This window comes from Sprattus sprattus (genome assembly GCF_963457725.1).
Source record: "Sprattus sprattus genome assembly, chromosome: 2".
Taxonomy (NCBI): domain Eukaryota; kingdom Metazoa; phylum Chordata; class Actinopteri; order Clupeiformes; family Clupeidae; genus Sprattus; species Sprattus sprattus.
The window spans coordinates 51,844,785-51,868,900 of NC_137921.1; the positions used below are offsets into that span (position 1 = coordinate 51,844,785).

Sequence of the window (24,116 nt, forward strand, 5' to 3'; positions counted from 1 at the left end):
TTATACAGGCAAGCCCTTGCCTGATCCCACACAGGCAGGCAGACACCTACCACCCCCCTCTATTTTCAGCCCACTGCTGTGGCTTCGCTTCCTGCCACGTGATTGGCCTGACAGCTGCTCACTCACCACACCTCCCCATCGGGATAGGCTGGCGGCTGTTCCCGTTCCTGCATGGCCAAGGGCAAGGCACTCTGGGATGTGGAGTCCTTGAGCACTATCTGACCTGCTTGCCAGCCCTCCTGGGTAAACTACGAGTCCCAGCTCTCTCTCCTTTGCCACCCCCACATCTCCAAGCCTGCTTCAACGTAAGCACTCAGGGCTGAATTATACACTACAGTGTGTTGCTAGCAGGATGCCAGGTATTAAAAGTACAGACCAGCCATCAAACAGGGCCAAGCTCCGCAGGAAAAAAAACCACACCAGACCACTGATTCCCGAGTCACAAGCAAACGATAGAACACAATTATGCGACACAATGACCCATTCTGCATTTAACCAAAAAAACTTCAGCATTCCTGACCTAAATACAGACTTTTGGGAAAGACTGAAATAAACAACACCAGCCGGACAGATCCCCTCTCTTTTAAAATAATCCAAATCAACCGAATGGCAAGTACTCGGTGTCAACTTTCCCTCCAACTTAGTTTGGCATTAAATGACAGCATTTGTAAACGGGGTCCTGACACTTATCATTGCACCCTGTCCTATGGAATTATTATTGGTTCCTCGTTCCTTTCAAGCGGACTCCCCTCACACACATACACGCACATCAAAACCCCACCAGCCGCCTCCTCTCACAGTGACCCTCACCCCCCACCCCTCCCACACACACACACCTCCGTCAAAAAAGTTCACACCTCCTACAAAGCTAAATAAGTTCAGAAAAAAAGCAACAACAGCAGGTAAAAAAGCCTTCTAGCGAGAAGTTACTTCAGTGACAGAATAGAAAATAACTGCTCTAAAAACTGACTGTTTAGTTCGCCCCCTCCCTTGCTCTCTCCTCCACCACCACCACCCCTCACCCCCCACCCACCTCCTCACCACCTACACCACACTCTCTCTCTCTTCTCTGTCCCCCTCCCTCATTCCTTTCCCCTCTTCTGCTGTGACTGCTCCCTCCGGTCGGCAGGCCCTGAGCAGTCAGCTGGCGGGGGGCAAGCGGGGGGCGGCCGGGCTCACCTGCAATGGCCGTGGTGCTGCTGCTTGTTGTGGGGATAGCTCAGCCCTCCTCTCCTCTCTCCTCCTCTCTGGAGCTTGCTCTCTCTCTCGCTCTCTTCAACTGTCGTGCAGCTCAAAGCCCCGTATGCGCTAACCAGGCAGCAGCAGCAGATCAACTCAATTCCCTTCCTGGTTTCTGGAGGGCAAAGAGGTCCCTCCCTTTCTCTCTCTCTCTCCCTCTCTCTTAAAGACACAGCATTCCCCTTGATGATCTCTGCTTCTCTCCTCTAGGGACTGAAAGAATATTCTCAAGTTAGGATGGGCATTCTAAGGACAGTTGGCATCAAAAGAATTAACAAAACAAAACAAAATAAAATTTAAACACGGATTAAATGTAATCTGTTCTCTCAATAAGACTAAGTCTCTCAGACACAGATTTGATTGCAGAGTAAATGAGTAAGTGTGTTAAAATGATAATTGTAGTGTCTTGTCTTTTCTTGCTCTTGTATCTCACACGGTGCCTGAATAGAGGCGCACCCACCCATCCCATAGCCTGAGGTCATGGTGTCCCACCCCAAAAACAAGCCTTGGCACATTCCAGGACACTCAGGGTCTGCCAGCACCCACTCCCCCCACCTCCGCCCCCTCGCTCCCATGCTGTCTTCACCCATTTTCAAACGCACGCTGCCTGAAGAGGGGCCTTAAAGTCTTAACACTGACTTCTTAGTACATTAATCTTCCCTTTCCAGACCAGCCCCAAGCTGTTAGCAACATCGCCGTCCACTGTTCCTGTTCAAAACTCTTAACACATATTACAAGTGTAAGGGGGGGGGGGGGGGGGGGGCAGGCAGGCAAACAATCTTACACACACCAGTCTAACCACTTGCTAGAAGAGAGCTCTGTGACCGCTTATGTGCAAGTCTCTGAGCATGAAACACTTAGCCAGATGATCATGTCAGCTGAAGGTGCTGGACTTCCAAGTCCTAAACGAAAAAGTTATGTAAAACTATTTGACAGGTCACCTACACATCAGAGGAGGGAGGTCTCTAGGAGGTCCGTGAGATTATCACAGCTTTGCCTTTTAGAGGAACCTAGGGGACATTGTGGAGCAGGATGTTACACACACTTACCATAGAGGGCACTGTTTGAGAGACACACATGAAGGTAGCGCACCATAGCCCCACGTGGCATCCACCAGTTTAACTATTTGTAACCAGGCAGGTGCCTACATCATTGTTAGCACTGACAGTGATCCGTCCGTTTTTTTGATGACGCTGAATCACTGCAGACTATGAGGTGGTGTTGTGAAAGGGCCGTTGAGATGCTGTGAAACTATTTTGTGGGCTGGTTTTAGTTTTGACACGCAGCACCGTGGGTGGAGTGTTTCACTGGCGTACATTTCATAGCTTAGGCATACATTACGTTATGCATTATGCGTATGACTACGTTTATTTATTTATTTAAATGTAACCATTATCTGACATTGAAATACAACTACAGCTATTTTCACAATTGATCTAAACATACAGATCTGACTACATTTCATAGCTAAGGCAAACATTACATTATGCATTAAGTGTATGATTACATGTATTTGTTTACTGGTATAATCAAATCTAAATCATGTCTTTAACAAACAAGGCTGACTTCAGCTTCGAAGACAAAAAGCAAATAATCTTCTCCAATGCCAACACATTAAGAATCAAATGGTCCTCATTTTATAACCTTTTCTAATGTGCCGTCCTTGGCCCTTTTTGTCATGGTTCATTTTAGCTGACGTAAGCCATGTTTATTACCAACTGTCTTTGATTTTTGAAATAGGCTGTTGTAACTCCACCCCATACACCCTTCTGCTCTGGTTTTGTCATTTGTGGGTACAGACCACAATGAAGAGAAATCTTAATTATATGAATACACACACACCATGCGGATCAGTCACATACAAGGCCCTGTCAACTTCGTTGTGAAGTATTGTTCATGTGCAACATGGGTCTAAAATGGAACCATAACAAAATGACTGCATGTGATATATATTTTCAGGCCCTAAGTGATGCCAAGAATAGTCCAATCATCATATTCTATGGCATATCAGCAAAAGTAGATTAGCTGCGACCACCAGACATTACACATTATAAATGCAACACTAAGAGCAGTGCTGTTGCATTTTCTACAATCCTGCAAAAGCTGCCACCAGATTAGAAAATGCTGATCACGTTGCTTTCATACATACATATGCATATAGCTCGGTACATTACTGAAATGCCACTAATGAAATAAATGCATTCAAATAAGTACAAAGTCAACCATTCACAAATAGGTTTTATTTTTATATTAGAACTGTATTCAACATATTTCTTGTGACAATAAAATGACTTTCCCCAATTCCTCTAAACCAGTCAAAAAAAATCTATTCCTTTAAGACTGCAGAGACAGTGCTTCCGCACTGTTGTGTTAGCTTCATACACAAACACGTGGCAATGCTTTCATCTCACTTTAAAATAAATCCTCTTTCTCTGTCGGAGCAGAATACAGGATAGCGGAGAATACCAGAGAGTACAGAACAGGCAAACAAAAAACAACAGCTTCGTCACCTATAGAGCTGCCAACAGCGCTTCAGGGAGCGATGAATTCACCTAGTGCCAACTCGGACTAGTCACGGAAGCGTTTGGTAGACCTCTACTCAAATCATTTTGAGAGAAAAGAAACAAACAACATCAACAACAACAAAAAAGAAGATAATCAGGCAAAAGAGATAAGAAATAAGATTCAGGCATCTTTCGTAAACACCGAAATAAACCACCATGATTTTAAAGAGTAAATGAACCAAGACAATTAACCATGCCAGCCTGCAAGGAAACAAGCACATGACCACGTCCTTAGATTCAAGAGAAGTGACTGATGCTTTGGCCTCGCTTGAGAGACTAGACACAACACAAGGTTCTCTTTGAGTTTCCCCCTCCATCACAAAATGCCACAATTGAATACAGTACAGTATGGTTACATCAGGCTTTGTACTTATAAGTAATTTTTTTTTTTTTTAGATTAAGGTGAAAAGTATAAGACTTAAAAGCATTTACATCTCATGATATTGGCAGTTGTCACACAGAAGCCATGAAGGAGACTGTGTGACCCCCCCCCCCCCCCCCCCCACACACACACACACACCCCCATCCTCCAACCCCCACAGACCTCTCCTGTTTCCCTGGACGGAACCGAATGCCAGGGAAAGCTACAGTGGCCATGAGTCTACATTCATGAGATCACCACCACCATCACAGCGCACAGGCATGTTCAGATTGCATTCACAACAGTACCATCTTTGGTTTGAAATTGAACAGGCCAAAAACAAACAAACAAAGAAACAAACAAAAGCAGCAAAAAAAAAAAAAAAAAATGATACGGTCATCTTCCACCATGGCTGTTTACATGACAGAGCAACATGCCGCTGCCAAACAGTGGTGTTACGGTGACTATTTCACATTCATGATATGACTAACTCACAATCATCCATATTAGATCTCAGTCAACAATACGGTCCATACTTGCCCACCTAAAACGCTGCCAACAACACAGAAAAAACAAAAATGGGAGAGAGAAAAAAAGAAGCAAATCTCTTATTTGTCGTTTTCAGATTAAATTGAGAGATTAATGAAAAGGTGTGCTATGGACTTAATTCATCGCAATGCATCTGCATAGATGCCAGTACGAGAAGTAAAATGAAAAACTGCAAAAGGGTGTGTGGGTGTGTGTGTGTGTTGCACAGAGAAAGCAAAGGGATCAGAAACGTGTGAAGCAATCAGGAGAATGAGAAGAAGGTTGGTCATTCGGCACAGCGTGTTGGAGTGCTGGGTTGGTTGAGGCCCATGGTTTTGCAGAGCCAGCCGGCGAAGTCCACCTTCTCCACCTCGGCACGCTTGATGAATGTGTGACTCTGAACAGGCAAGGGCAAAGACAGTAAGTCATTTCAGATGCATAAACCAAACTCCCTCAATTCTGACACAAACTAAAAAAAAACAGCTGTGGTTGGTTTGGGACAATTTTCACAATCGACATGCAAATGAAGACACGTTAGGGAGAAGATTCCCAGACGCGCATCTTTGAAAGGGAAGGATAAGTGCGCAGAAAGCCATCATCAGCACTTACCATGAGCATCTTCAGGTCTGCTCTGTCTGCAGGATTCTTCATGAGGCTGGGAACACAAACATAGTCAAGCTTTTTAAACCAATTGCTCTTTCAGCCTCCACTTGAACTTCAATGCATGAAAAATACAGACTAGCTGACAAGCAAGGGTTGCCTAAATCTCGTAGACCTCCGTCTAGAACACGCCAAACTCCCCTGGCCAATGGAGGATGAAAGAAAGAAAAAGAAAAAAAAACAAACACTTGTCTTGAAAGATCTGACCCATAGGAGGTTACGGCTCTCATTTACTTGATGCGCTACTTGTCTGTACTTGTTTCCACACGCTCACGCTCACACACACACAAACACAAACACAGACACACACAAACACACACACACGTACTCTTGAAACGCAGCTTTGTATAGCATCATGAGTGAGTACTCAACTCAACTCACCATTTATTCACAAACTCCTGGAAGTCGGAGGTGTAGACACCATGCGGCAGCCTGGGCGGAGGCTGCAGGGGACACGGGGGGGTAAAGAAGAGGGACACAACTTGAGAAAGAGTAACTGTGGACCGCAGAGGGGACTGCGCAAAAGAGGAGAGAAAACAGGAAAAAAAAACAGCACAGAAGAGAAAAAGGGGGCTGCACCATCAGCAGTTTTTTTCTGACCTCATTGACGATGTAGTCCAGTAGTTCAAATATAGCCATCGCCGGACGACTGTCCATCCCGTGTCCTGTGGGAGCAGATGGTCACATGTATGAGCAGAGTTACACCCCCGCCCCAAAGAACAGTAAAAGCCCTCTATTTGTGCCCTGCATCACTTCCAATGAGTGAATGCAGGATGTTTCATGCTGGCTGATTCACTTTAAAGTTGGATTCTGCAATTCTAATCCAATACAATTTCTGTCACATTCATCATTGGGAAAAAACTAAACTTCTGGTGTTTGTACACCAGACCGAGCCATACACTACTTCAGCCAATCAACCATTGCAGTAAAAAAAGGACGTCAGAAACGTTGGGGAATGCAATTCACCAGAATCATGGAACACACCTTTAACTAAACCTTTAAGGACCTTGGCAACATTGGGGAGTGGTATTCACCAGACTGCACCTTTAACTAAACCGTTAAGGACATCTGTGACATTGAGGGGTGGACTCACCGCTGACTGGCCGTCCCGGGGGTTTGGGCCTCGGGGAGGTGCTGAGTGTTTCTCCGCCGGCCTCGTCCAACATGGGCCGCCCAAAGATGGCCTCCAGCTCTTTGGAATCGGGCGGGGGGATGGGGAAACGGCCGATGGCCAACTCCACCAGGGACAGGCCCATGCTCCACACGTCCGACTGCACAGAGTAGTGCGTGCCCTGCAGTCTCTCCGGCTGTTGAGAGCACAAGGCGGCAACAACGTCACATGCACAGCTAAGGCGCTGCCAAAAACCGGGCCGGAGCCAGAAGCAGAGCCAGCTCCGAGCACCACACCCTCCAGGTGCCGGAGAGGAGTGGGCGCCGATCTGGCAGGGGCCATGTCCGCACCACGCGGTATGTTTCCTGGGCACGGGCTCAGGTTTTTGGCAGGGCTATGTGTGTGTGTGTGTGTGTGTGTGTGTGTGTGTGTGTGTGTGTGTGTGTACGGAGGGGTAAGGGGAGGGGGCATAGCTGACTCACCGACATGTAGGAACGGGTTCCCACGAAGGAGTTGGCCATGGAGTCGATGAGCTGGCCGCTCACGCCGAAGTCGCACAGCTTGATCTCCCCTCGCGAGTTCACCAAGATGTTGGATGGCTTGACGTCTGCGTGGCAAGAGCAATCGGGGCCTCAGGTGAGTATCCAGTGAGAGCGCCAGCATTCTCTAACCCCCCCATCCCCCAACCCAGCCTCACAAGCATTCAGATCCCACCAGCACCACCTGCCCTTCCCCATGGCCTGCGCCAACATGCTCTCAGGCCCACTGCCTTACCGCTGAAAATGTTTCACAATTTGCTACAGACAACCTGAGCTCTGGCAAGCTCCGAGTTGGGCGAGCACCGAACGAGCCCGCTCTCTCTTTTCCTGCACTTGGTTTTGAAATCAGTAGCAGGAAAATGTTTTCATTTAAATTCTGTTTTGACATGTACAGTAAAGTGCCTCACCTCCCAATTTTTTCCCCTCTTTTTTTTTTTTTGAGTGAGAGGACAGAAATAAACAAGTCAATGTGAGAAAGACAGAGAGAGAGAGAGAAAGAGAGAAAGAAAGAAAGAGAGAGAGATGGCATGAGACAGGGAGAAAAGCAGGGAGGGGGTTGCAGGGCGCGGCCACCATGTAATCACATCTGAGAGGCTGTAATTATTGCCTGGGCTCTCAGACAGCTCTTCACTCACTAGCCTGCCACCACAGCGCCACAGGCCCCTGGCCACCGGCCTCCACCGCTGACTCCACTCCTACCCATTCACACTGGCCACTGCCTTCTAGGTCGAATCTTTGTTGTGACAAGCAGTCCCACGCTAGAATCAAATCTAGAACATCCTCAGGCCTGTGTCCGTGTGTATGGGGGTGTGTGTGTGTGAGACTAAGACCCCTGAGAGCTAGTGTCAGTGGCTAGCACATCTCCTGTGTCGGCGAGTGGCGTTAACACGTGATATTACTCTGTACCCAGACCAGTACCCACCCAGACCGCACTCCCAAAACGGCAGTCCGGCAATACAGACTTTTTGCATTTGTAGTTCCACGTTGGTGGAACGAACGGCCTAGCACTACCAGAGCAGTGGCGTCCCTCTCTACCTTTTTTTAAAAACATTTTTTAAGATTTGTTTTTTGGGCTATTATGCCTTTAATCAGATAGGACAGTACAGAGAGACAGGAAGTGAGCTGGAGAAAGATCGGGAGAGGTATTGGGAAATGACCGCGAGTTGGACTCGAACCGGGTCCCCATGGGTATTCCGACCCATTCATGGTACAGGGCTGCTGCTTGCGCCACAGCTCCCCCCCCCACCTCTCTACCTTTAAGAAGCTTTTGAAGACCCAACTCTTCAGAGACCACCTCCCCTCCTAATTGGCGCTTTGACTAGTGCTTAACTAGCACTTACAGCAGTTACATTCCTGCACATGTTTTTCTTAGCTATTTCTTTTTTCTATTTCTTATGTAAAGTAGTATTTATTGTTACACTAGGTCCCTATTGCCCGTAGCTTGATTGTTCTCTGAAGTGTACGTCGCTTTGGACAAAAGCATTTGCTAAATGACTAAATGTAAATGTAAAACACGTCTAATGGCAGCAATGAGCGGTTGGCATGTTCTCACTAGAGGCCATTTACTTATTAACTTTTAAATAACCTTAAACTGTGCACATGGCAGATTGAATTCTGCAGAGTGAATCCTTCAACATTCAAATCCAACTATTTGTATTGACCTTAACATTTCCAAACCTTCTCATGACTTTTTTTTAAGGATCCTTAATGAAAGTTCCATGACTTTCACAACCTTTCACAAACAACATGGTATACTTTACTCCACGTAAGGCTTGATTATTTATTGAAAATTAAATAACAACCTTTTCCATTCATTTTCTAATAGGATATTTAGAATATGTTAATTCTAGTGAAAACTGTATCACACAAGTCAATTAATAACACCTACATACTATAAAATCAAATTCCATGACCTTTCCAAAACTGTCCATGAATTTACTGAATTTCATGAATTTTCCAGGCCTGGAAAATGTGATTTAAATATTCCATGACTTTGCCAGGATTTCCATGACCATGGGAACCCTGTAGATTTAGTCCCCATTCCGTCCAGTTTTCTGGCTATGTGACACTAAACTAAACTGTCACTTATCTGCTCTGCTGTCCCAACTGTCTATAGGTCTACTGTTATTCCTCTCGGCTAATTCATAGCTGTCCTATAACCAATGAATTTCACCACTGCCTTATCAATGAGTGACATACCTGTCAGTAACCCTCTGCTCCTGCACCACCAGTGCCCTTTGACCTTAGAGCCAAACACTGCCCCTTTCATCCTCAATCTTCCAGCTTGAACGCATGTGCTACTGGCCTCCTCTCAACGAATGCTACAGTATTTCAGCAACCCACAAGGCATCCGATACACAACATCCTTGTGAAGGTTCTAAGAACTAGCCTTTCCTGCACATGGTTGTTGCGTAAGTGGCGTAACCGTTGCGATCTTTATCTCATCATATATCTACCCTGACTAAGCAGGAATACTATCAAAGACAAAAAAGTCTATTCCATAACAGTACTTTTGAAAATTCCTCTAATTCCACCCTTACCTCTATGCATTATTTGATGCTTCTCCCGCAGATAAGCAAGTCCTCTAAGTACCTGTAAAACAAAAGAACAGAGAAACAGGTTTCAGTTATATTTCAATACCATAAGCATACGTTTCCATTATACTAAAAAGTTTAAAATGATACTTTAAAACTCACCAAATTGTAGTTTTACAGCTACATTTAGGCATATACCATATTTTCTTTACCAATTCATCCTCCTCCTATGCTGAAACATACAGGCTACGAGATGTCAGGGACAATTCAGAAATGACTACCGGTACTCACAGCTATGCTGACTTTCCCAAGTATTTCTTCCGGAACTCTCTTAGCTTCTTTCAGCACCTGGTCAAGTGATCCTCCATCCTAGTGATTGAATGAAAATACCCTCTTTAGAGCCATTCTGAACATCACATCACTAGAAGACCTGGCTAATATGATGAGCAGAGGTCTGACTGAGTTTCACAAACTTTAGGTTATTCGAAACCAGTGGCGGCTCTTGGTATGTGTGACATAAAAGAACAGATTTATCATCGAGAGGGACACCACTGAAAATACATGAGACACTCATTGTTGTTTTTATTTCCTATTCTCTCACCATGTGTTCCATGCAGATGCTGATCTCGCCATCACTGTAGAAAGCCCCATAGAAGCCCACTATGTAGGGGGAGTTACATTCGTGCAGCACTTGAAGTTCTCTGATGATCTGATTCCTGATCGCTGGTTTGATTTCTAAATGGATAAGCTATTCCACAAATGAAATTATATCCGTTAAGACACGTTATAACTTTGCTTCCTGCTGCTACCAACCATTCATTACCAGGTCAACAAACAACAGGTTGTAAATCTTTTATTCACCTTCCTAGCCATGACTAGTCCAGAGGGTTTGTGACGGACTTTGTGGACCACTCCACCGTTGCCAGCACCGAGCTCACAGATGGGGTGGAAGTCGTCTTCTTTGAGCTCGCCCACCTTTGCTTTCTGGGTAAGGAAAGCCTCCAAGCGCTTCCTCTGTTGCTCATCTAAGTCCAATTCACCTAACATTTTCGGTAAGTCTACTAGACTGGTCCTATGTAAGGCACATAGACACAAAGGGGTTACAATATGTTTACATAGTTTGCATATGCAAATGTGACATGATGTGTTACACATATCATACGTTACTATTCATAAGCAAGATTAGTTTTAGTAAAAATGCTGGATTTGTACAAGATGATCTACTGACTACAGTTCCGAATCCTTTACTAGTTCCATAAAAGGCATTGAACTCACACCTCACGTCTGTTTCGGCAGTTGATAGGTACAGTACATAAAAGTTAACGAAAACAAGAAATGACATAAAAACTGCTCACTCACTCAATTGCTGCATTGGTTGAAGTCGATTGCCCCTCTCCAGCAGGTGTTATGATTATGGGGCCAGGTCTCTTTTTTGGAGCCATGCTGATAATACGGTTTAATTCGAATATCTAGCGCGCAAACACGAGTCTTCACTTAGACCCAATTAAAAACGATAGTACACAACCGAATTAGCGTACGTACACCGAGAAATAGCGAATGCCAGGGGTACTTAAGTTATGACAAAAACAATGTTCAGTGACTAACTGCGAGATAGGTAACTGTAGCTAGCTAGCTAGCTGCTGCTCAATTGGACAAATATATCATGGGCAGTACTCATTTCAGGCTAGTTTCCAGTGGCTTGACAGCTAGGCGCTTCCTCCTCACAACAGGAACGCATTTAAGTCTTAAATGGACAGTCCGAACATGAATTAAGCAGCAATATACTGTACCACATGTAGTAATAATTGTGCAAAATACATCACTGAAATGTCTATCTGCCCTCGATCCCAAGCGAAAATCGTGCTTTGCTCGACGCAAGGCAGACGTGGTGTCTCTCAGCTCTCACGTAGACATGTGCATCAACATTATTAGCTGGTGGCACCTTTCTCAGACCCTTGCACGTTTAGGGGAACGACTGCTGACTATCCAAAGAAATAGGAGGGGTGCGTGGTTTGAACACTCAGGGTTTCACAATATTCGGTAGAAATTCCGGTACAGGAAGAAGCCACAAACCCAAAAGGAAGCTTGATGTATCTCGCGAGATGAAGATTAAATACCAGAAATGACTTGCATGAATTATCGCGACAGGTCAGTACAAGTACACGGTCCAAAATGTAAGCGTGCGACATCTAGTGGTGCAAATTTTCCACGGGGGCTTTGGATGTACTTGAAAGTTGCCCTTCATATTCTTGTTAAGTTCCCGGGTGGGATCATTTTAAGCATGCATCAAGACAAACAAGACAAACTCTAGATTTTAAAATCAGTTTAATCAATTGCACACATAAATGACAGGTGTTAGAATACGATTTCTGAAAATTACATTTCTCAGCCATTTCAACAAGAAACAATGGAATCAGTTCCCTTCTCCCCAATCTCTTGCTCCAATTTCCTGACCCCACACTGGGCACTGTGTCCCGTGCTCTTACAGTTTCTGACATGTAAAGTGGCTTTGAGAAGTCATTTCTAAACTGTAATCCTTTTTGACCTCTTCAACGATTGGAGGCAATTCAAAACTTGATAAAATATTATTTATTCGTTTTTTATTGGCTTTTAATATGAACATATAAAAAGACACAACGAACAAAAACATTTACATCAAGATTCGCAAGCCGTTGCCCATGCTACCTTTAGCACTGTAAGAAAAAGGGATATGCCACAAATTACGACCTTACTCTCTAATCCTTCCTTTGTCTCCATGTCTGCGACGACCCCAGGCCCTATCCGTCTCAGTTCAACCATGGGCGACTTTCATCATTACTCCCAAATGTGTTTCCTGGCTCACAGCAAGGGCCTAGGGTGAGCTATATGTTCAAGAAATTACTGGATCCTGACAAAAAAACGCATTGGTCGATTTCTTCTGAATAGACTGACTTCAGATCAAGAACTATACTTTAATCTTCCTCAAGTGTATTTTTGTATGTGTACAAAAGGGCAACATTCGGGATATGGGCCATGTTGACAAAAATCCTGTCATCAACTACAACAGATGATGTAACCGTTTGTGTTCAGTCAAATGTGTCCCAAAATGAGTATTCCACCAAAATGGAAGACCAAGTTGTCACGGATACGCCCCTTAAAATCCCTTCCTACTTCTAAATTCATTTTGCTGATTCAGTTATTACTTCGAACAAATGTTGTTTTACAGTACAGAGTGTCTATTCAAGTCTGTGCTCAGTCAGCTTTAGAATGCAGCGAAAGCAAACATGGTGGGAACTAGAGCGGTATTTCTCTCTGAAGGCCTACTGAAGAAAAGCAGTACTTAAGAGGAGGACAATAACAAAATCAGTAAATCAGAGATGGTCATTTTCATAGCCAAAACACTACTGTGTACATATATAAATCCAGTTCAGATTTGTCTTGTCTAGCAAATTGATGAAGTGCATGTTCAACACTGAAGAACTGTTCTGTGACCAAAATAAATCAAAGAATGAGTCAAAAATGACAAATGAAAGCACTTCACAACTCATCCCTGAGTCCCTCCTCTACAGTCCAAGTCGCCTGGGTTCAAATGTAGCGTTGGGGCCATTGTCTACTACCACTGCAAACCTTAGAAATCCCGACCGTGAGACCCTCGGAAATCACAATCCTCAAAACCTAAAAAACATTGGCCCACCAACTCTCATGTGATTCACATTTAGAATGAGCTTGAAGTTGAACTGAAAAGACTGGATAAAGTTGAGAGGGGTGCCTCTGTAGGTCAAACCAAACTTGAAACCTGCTTATAACTTAAAGATTCAGGCCATGATAACAATCCAGAGCTTTTCATTCTTGCATGTCCTGGAAACACTCATGTTGGTCTCAAATAGCTGTCTACCATACCTCACCACAACGGAGCAGGTTATGATCATCGTAATCGGTATGCTAATGTTTTAGCAACAAGGCCTAGGAACTAGCAAGATAATCACAGAAATGGCAAGCAGCCTCAACTGAGACCATACTGGGAAAAGAAACAGCAGATTCACTCAATCCCAGAACAAGCCTGAGCACCACCTTCAACTGTCTTCAGTGTGATTCTTTAGAAACGGCACCAAAATCTCTCCAATGCCACATATGTGCAAATAATACTTGCTGCCATTTAAAAAAAAAAAAAAAAAAAAAAAAAAGAATCAAAAAGCCGTGATGGTCAATAAATACATTTACTGGACAAAGAATCAATTAAAAGAAAACGAGTCTGTATGTTGTGCATCATGGCACGCAACTCTGCACCCGAGAAGATAAAACAACTATTGGTTGGGCTTTCCTTTAATTAAAAAAAAACAAACAAAAAAAACACACACACACCTCATTTCAGCCATTTGACCCTCACCTGCATTTTGTCTGAGGCCTGCTGTTTCAAACCAAAATGCACCTGAAGTCCCCACCCCTTAAAAAAAAAAAAAAAAACTCTCCTCACCCCCACCACGACAGTGAAGCTGTGTTATCTTCAGCCCTTTTCCATGCAACACATCACTTCACAAACTTCAACGACTCACCATCCTTGGAGACCCACCACAACTGAACCATGTTGGAAGGGTTTGCTCTGCTTCCTCTATCTCAACATCTGTTCCAGAACTCTGAGTCAAGAACTTTGCGACCCCATACATTCTATTCTAAAACTACTGAGATTTTACACAACTCTTTGTCATTAGAAGAACACAAACACACTTTAATTAACTCCTAACCTCTCCCCCGGTTGGCAACATCATCAAAGGCCTTCAGTTAGAAGAAATGTATCTCACCCATGACTCACTCTCTTGTTCAAGAGGGACTGCAGGTGGAAGGTTGTCTTCAATTTGGACAGCTCCCAGAGCCCAATTAGGTCTCTGCTGACAGTTAGGTAGTTGGGAAACAAGATGGCCAAAATAAATAAAAAAAGAGAGAAAAATAGCATCATTCATCCAGCGTTTGTTTGTTTTAGGGGAGCAAAGGTCACCTCTCGAAGCTTTCTAAGGACTATCTGTGGTCAAGTTTGTGGTTTGAATTGAGGTAGGTTATTAGCTACTACGGCTTGAAGAGAATCGTAATAACTAGGCTGGGTGGGAATATGGTGACAATGATACATTTAAGAACCCAAAAGAAAGTGAAGATAAAGCCTAAAAGATTGGGAGATGATGCACAAGTCCACACTTGAGTCGCTGCTTACACACTGACCTCTGAACAGTCACAGATGGAGGGATGGTGGTGGTGGTGTCTCTCCACTCAAGGATGGTGGACAGTGCCGGTTTCTAATGCTTAGTGTAGCTTTCTGAGAACCAACACCATCATGTCCACCACAAATTGAAAGGGGATGAGTGTGGGAGGGCAAAGGATGGTCGATGACGCTTTGTGGTCTCTTAAAGGGAGGATACAGCAGAGGAAGGGAGAACAAACCATTTGCTTGTTTGTTTGTTTGTTTTTGAGGTGTGTGTGTGGAAAGGGGGGGGGGGGGGGGGGGGGGGCAGGGAGCTGCTCCTGTGGTTTCCAGTGGTGAAGAGGGAAAGGAAGCTCAACCACTCCCAGAGGTTTACAGTGCATGTAGGAGTGTGCATTGGGGTGTGTGCCTGCGTTGTGTGTGTGTGTGTGTGTGTGTGTGTGTGTATGAATATGTGTCTCCGCACAGGGTGGGTGAAGAGGGGGATGGGGGAGGGGGTGTTCAGGGACTTTCTAAAATTCCTTGCCCAAACATCAGGCCTTGTCCCCTCTCGCCGCCCCCCTCCACCACACCTTTTACTCAGTCTTGCAAGTCCGTCCATCTCGGTCAGCTCAGTAAGCCGTCACCAGGTCCTTGTCGTAGTTGTATCGGCCTCTCTTGGGCGAGGGGCTGTCCTGGCTGTCGTCTGTGTCGGAGCTGTCTCCTCCCGCGCCGCCGGCTTCCTCTTCGGAGGAGGAGTCCAGCGTCAGATCTACCACCACTCCCCCGCCCGACGCTGACGTAGCCGACGCCCCACCCGATCCCGACTTTGCCGATTGGCTGGTGCTGCTGTGGGCCGGAGAGTGTCCGTTCACCTCCGAGACACCTGTGGCCAGTGGAAACACCCATCAGTACAGTATAGCCACTAGAATCAATTGATAAAACACACACATATTGTGTGTATATATATATATATATATATACACAGGGTTCATTCATACACATTTTGACCAATGGATTTCATGACTTTTCCATGACTTTAAACCAAATTTCCATGACCAAACATTTAGTAAAATCTCGGTGTATATGGGAAAAAGTTAGCCTGGATACCAGCCCGAACTCTTTGACGAAATATTTGGACGGGAAGTTCGGTCTGATCGTATCAGATGGTCATACTACGTTGCTCTGATTAGTTCTAGGTATCCAATTGAGCGAAGAGGCATTTTCTTTCCTGGTTAGTTGAAACACGCCCCATAATCACAGCTCAAAGGAGAAGACTCAGACTCATATTCTGACTAGAATTATGAGTATGACATCGTCAGGCTAGGAAAAAGTGATCAAATGTAGTGTTTAAACTAACAATGAGAATTCCAGAGCAGACAGTATACAAAAATATGAAGTTTAAGATCTGTGTCATAAACTTAGTGCATTTTAAAATGCTTCCAAAAGCCATTGAATGCTGGGCGTGTACAAAAATCCCAAATTTTTTAAGAAAATGATGCAGAACACAATCACAGATTTTTGATATAATATCAAGTCTCTAGCTTTAACATTGAGCTTTCCACAGGCCTTCAAAGATGGTGCCACAGAGCGTGGAGTAATATTTTCGCGCAAATTCAAGTCAAACACTTGGAAGTCCATATTCAAGTAATGGTAGCTGATTTAAAGCCTATTGAAGGAGCTAGCTTAAATACTTTCTAGTTATAGCAATTTGAAACTGGCTCTTCAGAAAGAGCTGCTAAAAACACGTCTGAAAATGCACATAACTTAGTTGCTAAAAATGTTTTATGTGACAAAACCATTGGGAGTAGAGCGCTAATATTTAGGACTATACCTATTAAGAAGTATATGAACTTTTTTCAGCAAAGTCTGAGATGGGAGCGTTAATAACTTTGAAAATATGAATATAACACATTTCCATGACTTTTCCAAAACTTGGGATTTTATCTTTTTCAAGCACTTTTCCAGGCCTGGAAATAACCATTTTAAAATTCCATGACTTTTCCAGGTTTTTCATGACCGTAGGATGGAAAAAGTGTTGTAGCCTATTTGTTCATTCACCAAGTCCTATTCATCTTTAACTTTATTCAATCAACTACTGCACATTAGCAAAAGTAGCCCAACATCCGCAACACTCTCTCCATGTCCACTCACCTGCACATTCCTCTTTTGGTAAACCTCTTTGATAAAACTAAAATGTATTCTAAGAGCTGTAGTCACTAATTAAATCCCACCGAGGGGAACAGTCTCTGTGCAATGCTGACCTATAGACGGGGAATGTAATTTCAGCACAGCAAGCCTCATTCTCCAACCTCTTCCTGAAACCTGACCCGTCACTGACCAAGAGTAGATCGTAGAGACACTTGGGTACACAGATCTGGAATATCATTTCATATCAGTTCAAACAAAATAACTGGCCAGGAATTTTGTTTATAGTAGACTGGGATTGCACTGCCCTCCTGCCCAAGAGAATGAGAGCGCTTACAAATGTCCACAAGGGGGTAGACAGGCGTGTTGCTGCGCTCCCGCTCCCTGTCCTTGTCCCTCTCGTCTCGGATGGGTCTCCAGGAGCCGTCGGTCTCATATTCGATTTCCTCCACCTCCTCTTCTGTTTCCTTTAAGATCTCAGAGAGCAACCTGGAGGCATAGGGCAGTCGCGGTAAGCCACCGCTCTCAATGTTTCATTACAGCAGGAAGGGGAATTCTGATATATGAGACGTTAGCAGTGAATGCTAAAAATACGACACTATGGTATATTTAAAGCTGATTCAACTGTATTACAGCCAAATAACATCCATGCAAAAGCAGCGGTTGAAAAAAAAACAGGTCTGTTCAGCAGATTCAGTGTTCAGAGACATAGACATGCTAAACCTAATTTAAAGGGACTCTTTCGGTTTTAGGACCCAAAGACATTAAAATAGGGCCCAGGTTGAAAAATCCTGAAATCTCCCTTTAAGGTCATCATATCTGCAGGGCTTGCACATCCATCTTAGTTTTGGTACAACCTTTTGGGCTTTTTCTGCATATTCTCAGTACATTCTCTAACAGGTAAATCAGCAGTGGTTAAGATAATGGCGACATATGTCAAATATGGTGTGAACCCAAAAGGGTAATTATGTTTTATTTACTTGCAGCGCTGCTTAGCTTGGCATGTAACTGCTCACTGAAATCAAGTGAGCTTGAACAGAGCCGTTTACGTCCTGATTAATTATCATCTTGTTTGAAAAACTGCTAAGCCAAAGGAATCCATATCATAGGTGTCCAGACCAAAGTGACAGGTGGGAAATGTGGTCTGCAAACTCCAGACTGCAAGAAAATCTCCCTATGCAGGAAAACCCCTAAAAGTTGACAGTGCCCTTGCAAATATGACCCACTTTTAATGTCATCCACTGTCCTTGATGTGCACACAGACATAGCTACCACTCCTCGGACATTACCCATCAATGGTGAGCAGCTCAAAGGGCGCTGGCTTGTCGCAGACTGGACAGGTCCAGGTGGGCTTCTTCTCGTTCATTTGCAGGAAGAAGACGGCATCGAAACACTGCAAGTGCGCACAGGTGAGCACCCGGCACGGCACCCCCAAACGCATCTTTACCAGCTATGGAGAGACAAGCACAGTTGGTGTATACTTACGAACTGATGGGGAACAGGTCAATAAGCTAGATGGCATCAAAGCTATTTACTAATGTCAGTCTGGCCAGAGCACGTCATTAGTGCCTTTGGGGCCATTATCTTACAATCTATATGAGAAAAACGCATTACATAAAATGAGTTAAGTTAAAGGAGGAATGTGGTACAAAAATGTCCTTATAATGTTGCACACAATGCTGACCCTAGAGCAAGTATCCCGTTATCCGAAGAATATTGGCCGAGCCGGAGGGAAATAACTCTTGGCAAATACAACTTGAAGCGGCCAAGTCTAGTGGTTGTGATTTACTTCTCGTATGAGAGTCTCTGCAGCCATCTTGGCGTGGTCAATTTGTTCTTGAGTGACTGACTTCTTCTCTAATATCCAGCGCGATGTAAGAGAAAAACGAGATTTCGTGCCATCTTGCAGGCTTCAGAAGCAATGTTATCAGAGTACATGTATATAAAAATACAAAACAAAATAACAATTATAATATTAAATGAATTAATTGAGATACTTGGCATCGCTGTATCGATCGACAGTTTTCGAAAGTTCTCCAGATAACTTGTTATTTACCCATATAATTAATTGTGGCGAGACCACTTGGGAGAATGAGGGACTACATTTATTTTGTTCATTCACTGGCCAAATGAATGAAGCCAAAGTTCAAAGCACTTTATCCACGTTAATAGAAACTTACTGGACAAATCAGGGACACTCGCAGCCCCGTGGTGGCGATCTCACTCTCAGGATCAAAGCGCAACTTGTCTTGGACTGGAAGTAGAACACACAACAGCAAACAGCATTACAAAAGCATTACCATTAAGGTTTTAGGAAGCAGGTAAATCTGATTTACCTTCCTCATCTCAACAAAAAGTTCTGGTTCTCAGGTAAGAGAGAGACCGAGAGAGAAAAGAAAAGACCTACTGCGCTCGCGACATCGTTCGGCACTCTCCACTGAGCAGTGCTTGAGCTGATTGAAGAGTTCTGCTGACGTGAAGACCCTCACAAGATATATAGCCACCGAATAGCGCTAGACACACACATACAGGAAAACAGAGGCATAAGACTCAAACAGACTGGCGATCTGTTCAGAAACACACTTGTGACTGAAGGTTGACCCTATGAGATCTAATACATCAACCACATATTAAACTTGTGAGTGCTCCATTATACTCAGAGTCACTAACCTTGCCAAAGTTGCCCCACGTGATGGTGACTCTGTTGGTGGTGGTGGAGAGATGCAACCAGGGGGTGATGTTGACGGGGCGGCAGGGACGACGCGGCTCCACGCCTGGTTTATTAGAAGGGTAGTAACCCTGTGAGGCACAAACACACACTATGGTGAACCTGGCAACAAACCCCTGTCAAGTATTATTTCTACAATTAGCTACCACGTTATATCTAGAGTACTTGGAAACAGTCTTTTTGAGACTCAAATATGAGCCTTTTAAGTGACAGGGATAAAAGTCTATGTACTGTGTGTGTGTGTGTGTGTGTGTGTGTGTCAGCTCTGATGATATGTTCTGCAACCTCCCTAACCCCTGATGTTGTTTTCTTGGACAAGGTTAAAAGGGAGGTAGTAGTCCGTGAGGTAGCCTGTGTCTATGACCTCTACATGGACATAGCCTTCCTTGACAAGTTGACCAAATACCAGCCCATTGTTGCTAAGATGAGAGACCTAGGCTATACATGTAATCTGGTAGGATTGATATTTGGAAGTCTGGGGAATGTCCATAAGCTTTCGGTCAGTGGGCTACGACTGGCAGGACTAAGTAAGAGACAATCTAAACAACTAGCAAAGTTCTGCTCTGTACCCATGAGTCACTAAGCTGTATTCAACCTCTGAAAAATGTTTGAATCATTTCTGTAACAGAATATGATTGGTGGATTCAAATAAATAATTGAAATGTGTGTGTGTGTGTGTGTCTCCGCACTGATATGTCGTTTATCTAGACGAGCACTTACTGGTACGTATTTCTGTAACAGAATATGATTGGTGGATTCAAATAAATAATTTAAATGTGTGTGTGTGTGTGTGTGTGTGTGTGTGTGTGTCTCTGCACTGATATGTTGTTTATCTAGACGAGCACTTACTGGTACGTGACAGAAGGACTGGTTGACCCTCACAGCAATATTAGGTGGGTACTGATCTTCTTGAACACCAATGGAGTCTGTATAACAGATTCTAGGGGGGGGGGAAACCAACACTGGACTTAGTGCCTGTTATAACACATCACAAATATGTCACAACACCCTTCTTCCAGGCCTGGCTCATTTTTAGGGGGACATGTTGTTACATGCTGTTCTCAGTGATGAAGCTTAGGAGAGACCTTCACAACCATGAGCTTAACACTTTCAGAACATTTAGAATACATAACTTGAATATTACAGTGATACGGTGAACCACCTTTAGAACATTTAGAATACATAACTTTCATATTACAGTGATGCGGCGGAATAAGACAACAGCAGGTTTGATGAAGACAGAAGCATGCATCTGATCCTTCCTGTATTGCTCTGAGAAACATACCTGAGAACCACCTGGACAGACTTTATGCCCGGGCGATGTTCACTGTATGGGGGAGACATACCAGATTTGTGATGTTAACAACAAAGAAATATCACTAGCAATAAAGCAAGATATTTCAAGTTATATTATTATTATATTATTCTGCAGCTTTTATCTTGCTTCAGTGCTAGGGTAACTCATGTGCATACAGGAAATATCACTTAAATTGAACAAAGCTTAAATCAATTGTTTCTGGAAATAACTCCAGCCAGTCATGATAGAATTTCTCTAATCTATATAGCATTGCTTTTGTTTATATTCCTAAAGCCTGATGAAGCGAGTAAAACTTACCTGGAGTTTCTGACCTGATCCACTTGACTTTGTGTCAGTTCAAATATGCATTGACTGTCCTGCAGTTTCTCATTATTCTGGGCAACTGTAAAGAAAGATGTTTTGAAGAGTTCAAACCAATACACTGAGAAGTCTTACACAGGCCTAGTCCATGCATGTCAAAAAGCAGTCTACAAATAGCTGCTGATCTTTAGAGTTCAAAACACTTTCACTACTGGGTGAGAACAATGTATGGGTCCCTTATACACCGTGGCTAATAAAGCTGGTCCTCCATGAGCATGGAGACACTAGCTTCGATAAATCCCTGGAATGAAAGACATCACTTCTCTCAAAGAGTCCCAGGTACTGAAAGGCATTACTGTCAGGCAAATATGTCCTAATCTGATGGCAGCCTGGTACTGGATTATCTATGAAGTGCCACTTTAACGACTTCCACATCGCTTTTTTTCAAGATCTTAACAGATATGACAGCAGATTGCCTGTAACAAAGCCATTGCTTCGGACAACATATCTCCATTCTCCAGGCTGCTCTTAACCTTCATCAAGGGGCATAGAGAGGCTTCAACTTCCACTCACTTAGCTCTGTGGGGGGCAACAGTGTCTCCAGGGTCTGGTAGAAGGGCAACGACACAAGCTTGACCTCGGCCGCAGGGGCGGCTGGCTGCTTGGAGATGCTGCCGTTGAGGTAGTCTGCGCTCTGAGTCTGCGGCATGCTCCTTGTCGACGAGCCGATAGACGAGTAGTTGACGGGTACAGCCTCCGGACGCCTTGCCGCTAGCCAGCCCGACGTCTTAGGGAAGCGTGTCTCGTACAGCTGGCGCACACTCTTCAGCAGCTCCGGGCTGCACTCGGACTGCACCAGCTTCAGTGCCCGCACCACCAGGTCCTGTTTCAGCCCGCTCTTGCTGCGACCCATGGAGGCCAGCAGTGTCTGCAGGTCAGACACCCGGAAACTCTTCACCATATTCTAAGCAGAGAGCAGACACAAAGGACAGAAATGTTGAAAACTTCAAGTTAATTATTAAAATGTACCTGCTTTGATACAGTATGGCAAAGATGCCAAATATACCAGAAGGCAAATCATTGTCAATATATAAAGAATTCACAAGGGTATTCATTCTTGAGTAAAAAGATTATGCAATCTGCAACAACATAAAAACAAAGAAAAGTTAAATGAATGTATGGGCTGATTTACTTAAAAAGCAGTAGGGACACTGTTCAGGGCATCATATAAACAACAGCCATTGTTTGTATTAACCTGTCGCTCCTCGTTATGTTTATGAGTGAGTGAAAAGAAACAATTAAACAGGTAGATGTAATGCAGGGTGACTACCACTACTTTCAACCACATGGCCTTGGAACCCCCAGCACACTGTAAACATGCAGGTGCTAAGATCCCACCAATACGCTTGCTATGTCATCTTGTTAAGGATACCGGTAAGGGGTTCATGCTTGCAGGCTTGCTAACCAGTTAGCCAACCCGAAAACGTAACACTACTTAATGCGTGTTAGTTTACACCATCGTGTTTGCAAACGATTATCTGTGCTCAGTGCTTGTCAGTGGTCTCTCCAACTTGGTCTTGTCCAACTTGACATGTCCCCTGGTCCAAATGAATACGTCACATAAAGATATATATCTGCTTTTACAAAAACGTGGACACACAAACAGCAGTTTCGCGCCTACTGCCTGCAGGCTAGCTTGCTACTTGCTAGCTAATGTTTTTAATGGTCTCATCATTCATTTTCTATCGCTTCTTAGCTAGATAGCAGGCTAGCTTAGCTGCGTCTCTTGCCCCGGTGTAGACGCATTTGTCAGCGCAGATTTATGATTACTCTTAACCGATGTACTGCCGCCACTTATGGTAGTCAAACAATCAATTGTGCCAGACTCTAAGTTTGCTGAAAATAAACTCTCTATTTTATGCAACCCAGTTCCTTTCTACTTCAGGGGACGAAGCTTCACTCACCATCGCTTCGACTTGTTCGGCCGCCATCTTCGCTTTGCAGCCCCGCGAGAGCCCGAGGCGCAAGGCCGACATAGTCCAATGAAAACCGGAGGAGCTTCTTTTAGGTCTCTGTGTGCGTCCTATCAGCGAGCTTTTCCTTCAAAAAAAACAAGAAGGTCTTCTTTAAAAAGGCGTGGCCATAACAATTTAAACTGACAGTACACTTAAAAAAGAAACACTTTGACACAGGTCTTCTCCCATGAATAGGCCTCACTGTAACGTAAATATATGTCTGGTCAATATAATTGGACCAGACGCTCAACTGAGTTTAATAGTCTCGAGAAAAAACTGAAATTATCAACTTTTCTGCTGTAAATAGCTTTGGCTAGGAAATCATACGGTTTTAAATGGAAGGGAACGCATGGCCTTGTTAAATCCGGTCCGCGTACTAAAATCCATTACGTATAGTACATAAAACCATGTTGTGGGAACGGAATGCATTGTCTAAAACGAGCCTGTTTCTTTAAAACAAATGCATTTCTGATCATTTCTTGTTAAAGTACTGAAAGATTAGCTGCCCAGCTATGCAGGACAGCATATTCTAAGACCTTGTACAAAGAATTATGTTATTGGAAGCCTGAAATAGTAACGCACCAAACTGGTAGAATCCTCAGTGAAATCCATTCCGGGTTTTACATGTTAGATGAGGAGTGGGGGAGGGGAACAGTGCTTTAGACACACACGCAGGATCAATTTGTTTAATAATGCAAGGAGGGAAAGAGCGCAGTCCTGATTTTAGGGGTATATTGTGTATTTGGACATAAACAAATTATGACCATTTCAGCTCTGAACATTTATATTGTCTTGTCAGTGTCACAGTTAAATTATGTTAAGTACACTAATTACAATATTAAATAAGCATATTGTGTAAGGCCCAATGTCTCAATATGCTTCATTTCCTATGCTTATTTTTTCATTGTCTTAGTGCGCTTTA

General features: G+C 43.9%; 2 protein-coding genes across 3 annotated transcripts; both read right to left on the reverse strand.

The window, feature by feature from the left end:
- Window positions 1–4,350: 4,350 nt before the first annotated feature.
- On the reverse strand, window positions 4,351–11,597 carry map2k2a (mitogen-activated protein kinase kinase 2a). Its single transcript, XM_080832104.1, has 11 exons — window positions 10,896–11,597; window positions 10,398–10,608; window positions 10,138–10,284; window positions 9,828–9,905; window positions 9,543–9,594; window positions 6,946–7,070; window positions 6,446–6,659; window positions 5,953–6,017; window positions 5,734–5,795; window positions 5,302–5,347; window positions 4,351–5,089 (listed from the first exon to the last, which is right to left on the reverse strand). Exons 1-11 carry the CDS (start codon window positions 10,976–10,978, stop codon window positions 4,979–4,981), a joined length of 1,194 nt encoding a protein of 397 aa, XP_080688230.1. The 5' UTR covers window positions 10,979–11,597; the 3' UTR covers window positions 4,351–4,978.
- Window positions 11,598–15,011: 3,414 nt separating this feature from the next.
- Window positions 15,012–23,187, reverse strand: pias4a (protein inhibitor of activated STAT, 4a). 2 transcript variants are annotated; one of them, XM_080832101.1, is made up of 11 exons: window positions 23,144–23,187; window positions 21,753–22,143; window positions 21,177–21,261; window positions 20,847–20,888; window positions 20,411–20,501; window positions 19,504–19,632; window positions 19,241–19,346; window positions 19,014–19,087; window positions 18,123–18,283; window positions 17,171–17,322; window positions 15,012–15,571 (listed from the first exon to the last, which is right to left on the reverse strand). In XM_080832101.1, the coding sequence occupies exons 1-11, from the start codon at window positions 23,168–23,170 to the stop codon at window positions 15,318–15,320; spliced, it is 1,512 nt and encodes a 503-aa protein (XP_080688227.1). In that variant the 5' UTR covers window positions 23,171–23,187; the 3' UTR covers window positions 15,012–15,317. The 2 variants fall into 2 exon arrangements, 1 of the variants encoding a protein (XP_080688227.1); XR_013968510.1 differs by having other exon boundaries at window positions 15,470–15,571; window positions 16,840–17,322; window positions 23,144–23,170.
- Window positions 23,188–24,116: the final 929 nt, after the last annotated feature.

Bases quoted from the DNA above. Each gene is read 5' to 3' on its own strand.
- map2k2a (XM_080832104.1), bottom strand. From the start codon at position 10,978: ATGGCTCCAAAAAAGAGACCTGGCCCCATAATCATAACACCTGCTGGA. The intron at 6,018-6,445 runs GTGAGTCCACCC...CTGCTCCCACAG, and splicing joins CCCGGGACGGCCAGTCAGCG to GACACGGGATGGACAGTCGT. The intron at 5,090-5,301 runs GTAAGTGCTGAT...TTGCCTGTTCAG, and splicing joins CAGACCTGAAGATGCTCATG to AGTCACACATTCATCAAGCG.
- pias4a (XM_080832101.1), bottom strand. From the start codon at position 23,170: ATGGCGGCCGAACAAGTCGAAGCGATG. The intron at 19,633-20,410 runs GTAAGTGCTCGT...TGTGCCTCACAG, and splicing joins AGTCCTTCTGTCACGTACCA to GGTTACTACCCTTCTAATAA. The intron at 17,323-18,122 runs GTAATGTCCGAG...CTATGCCTCCAG, and splicing joins GAGCTGCTCACCATTGATGG to GTTGCTCTCTGAGATCTTAA.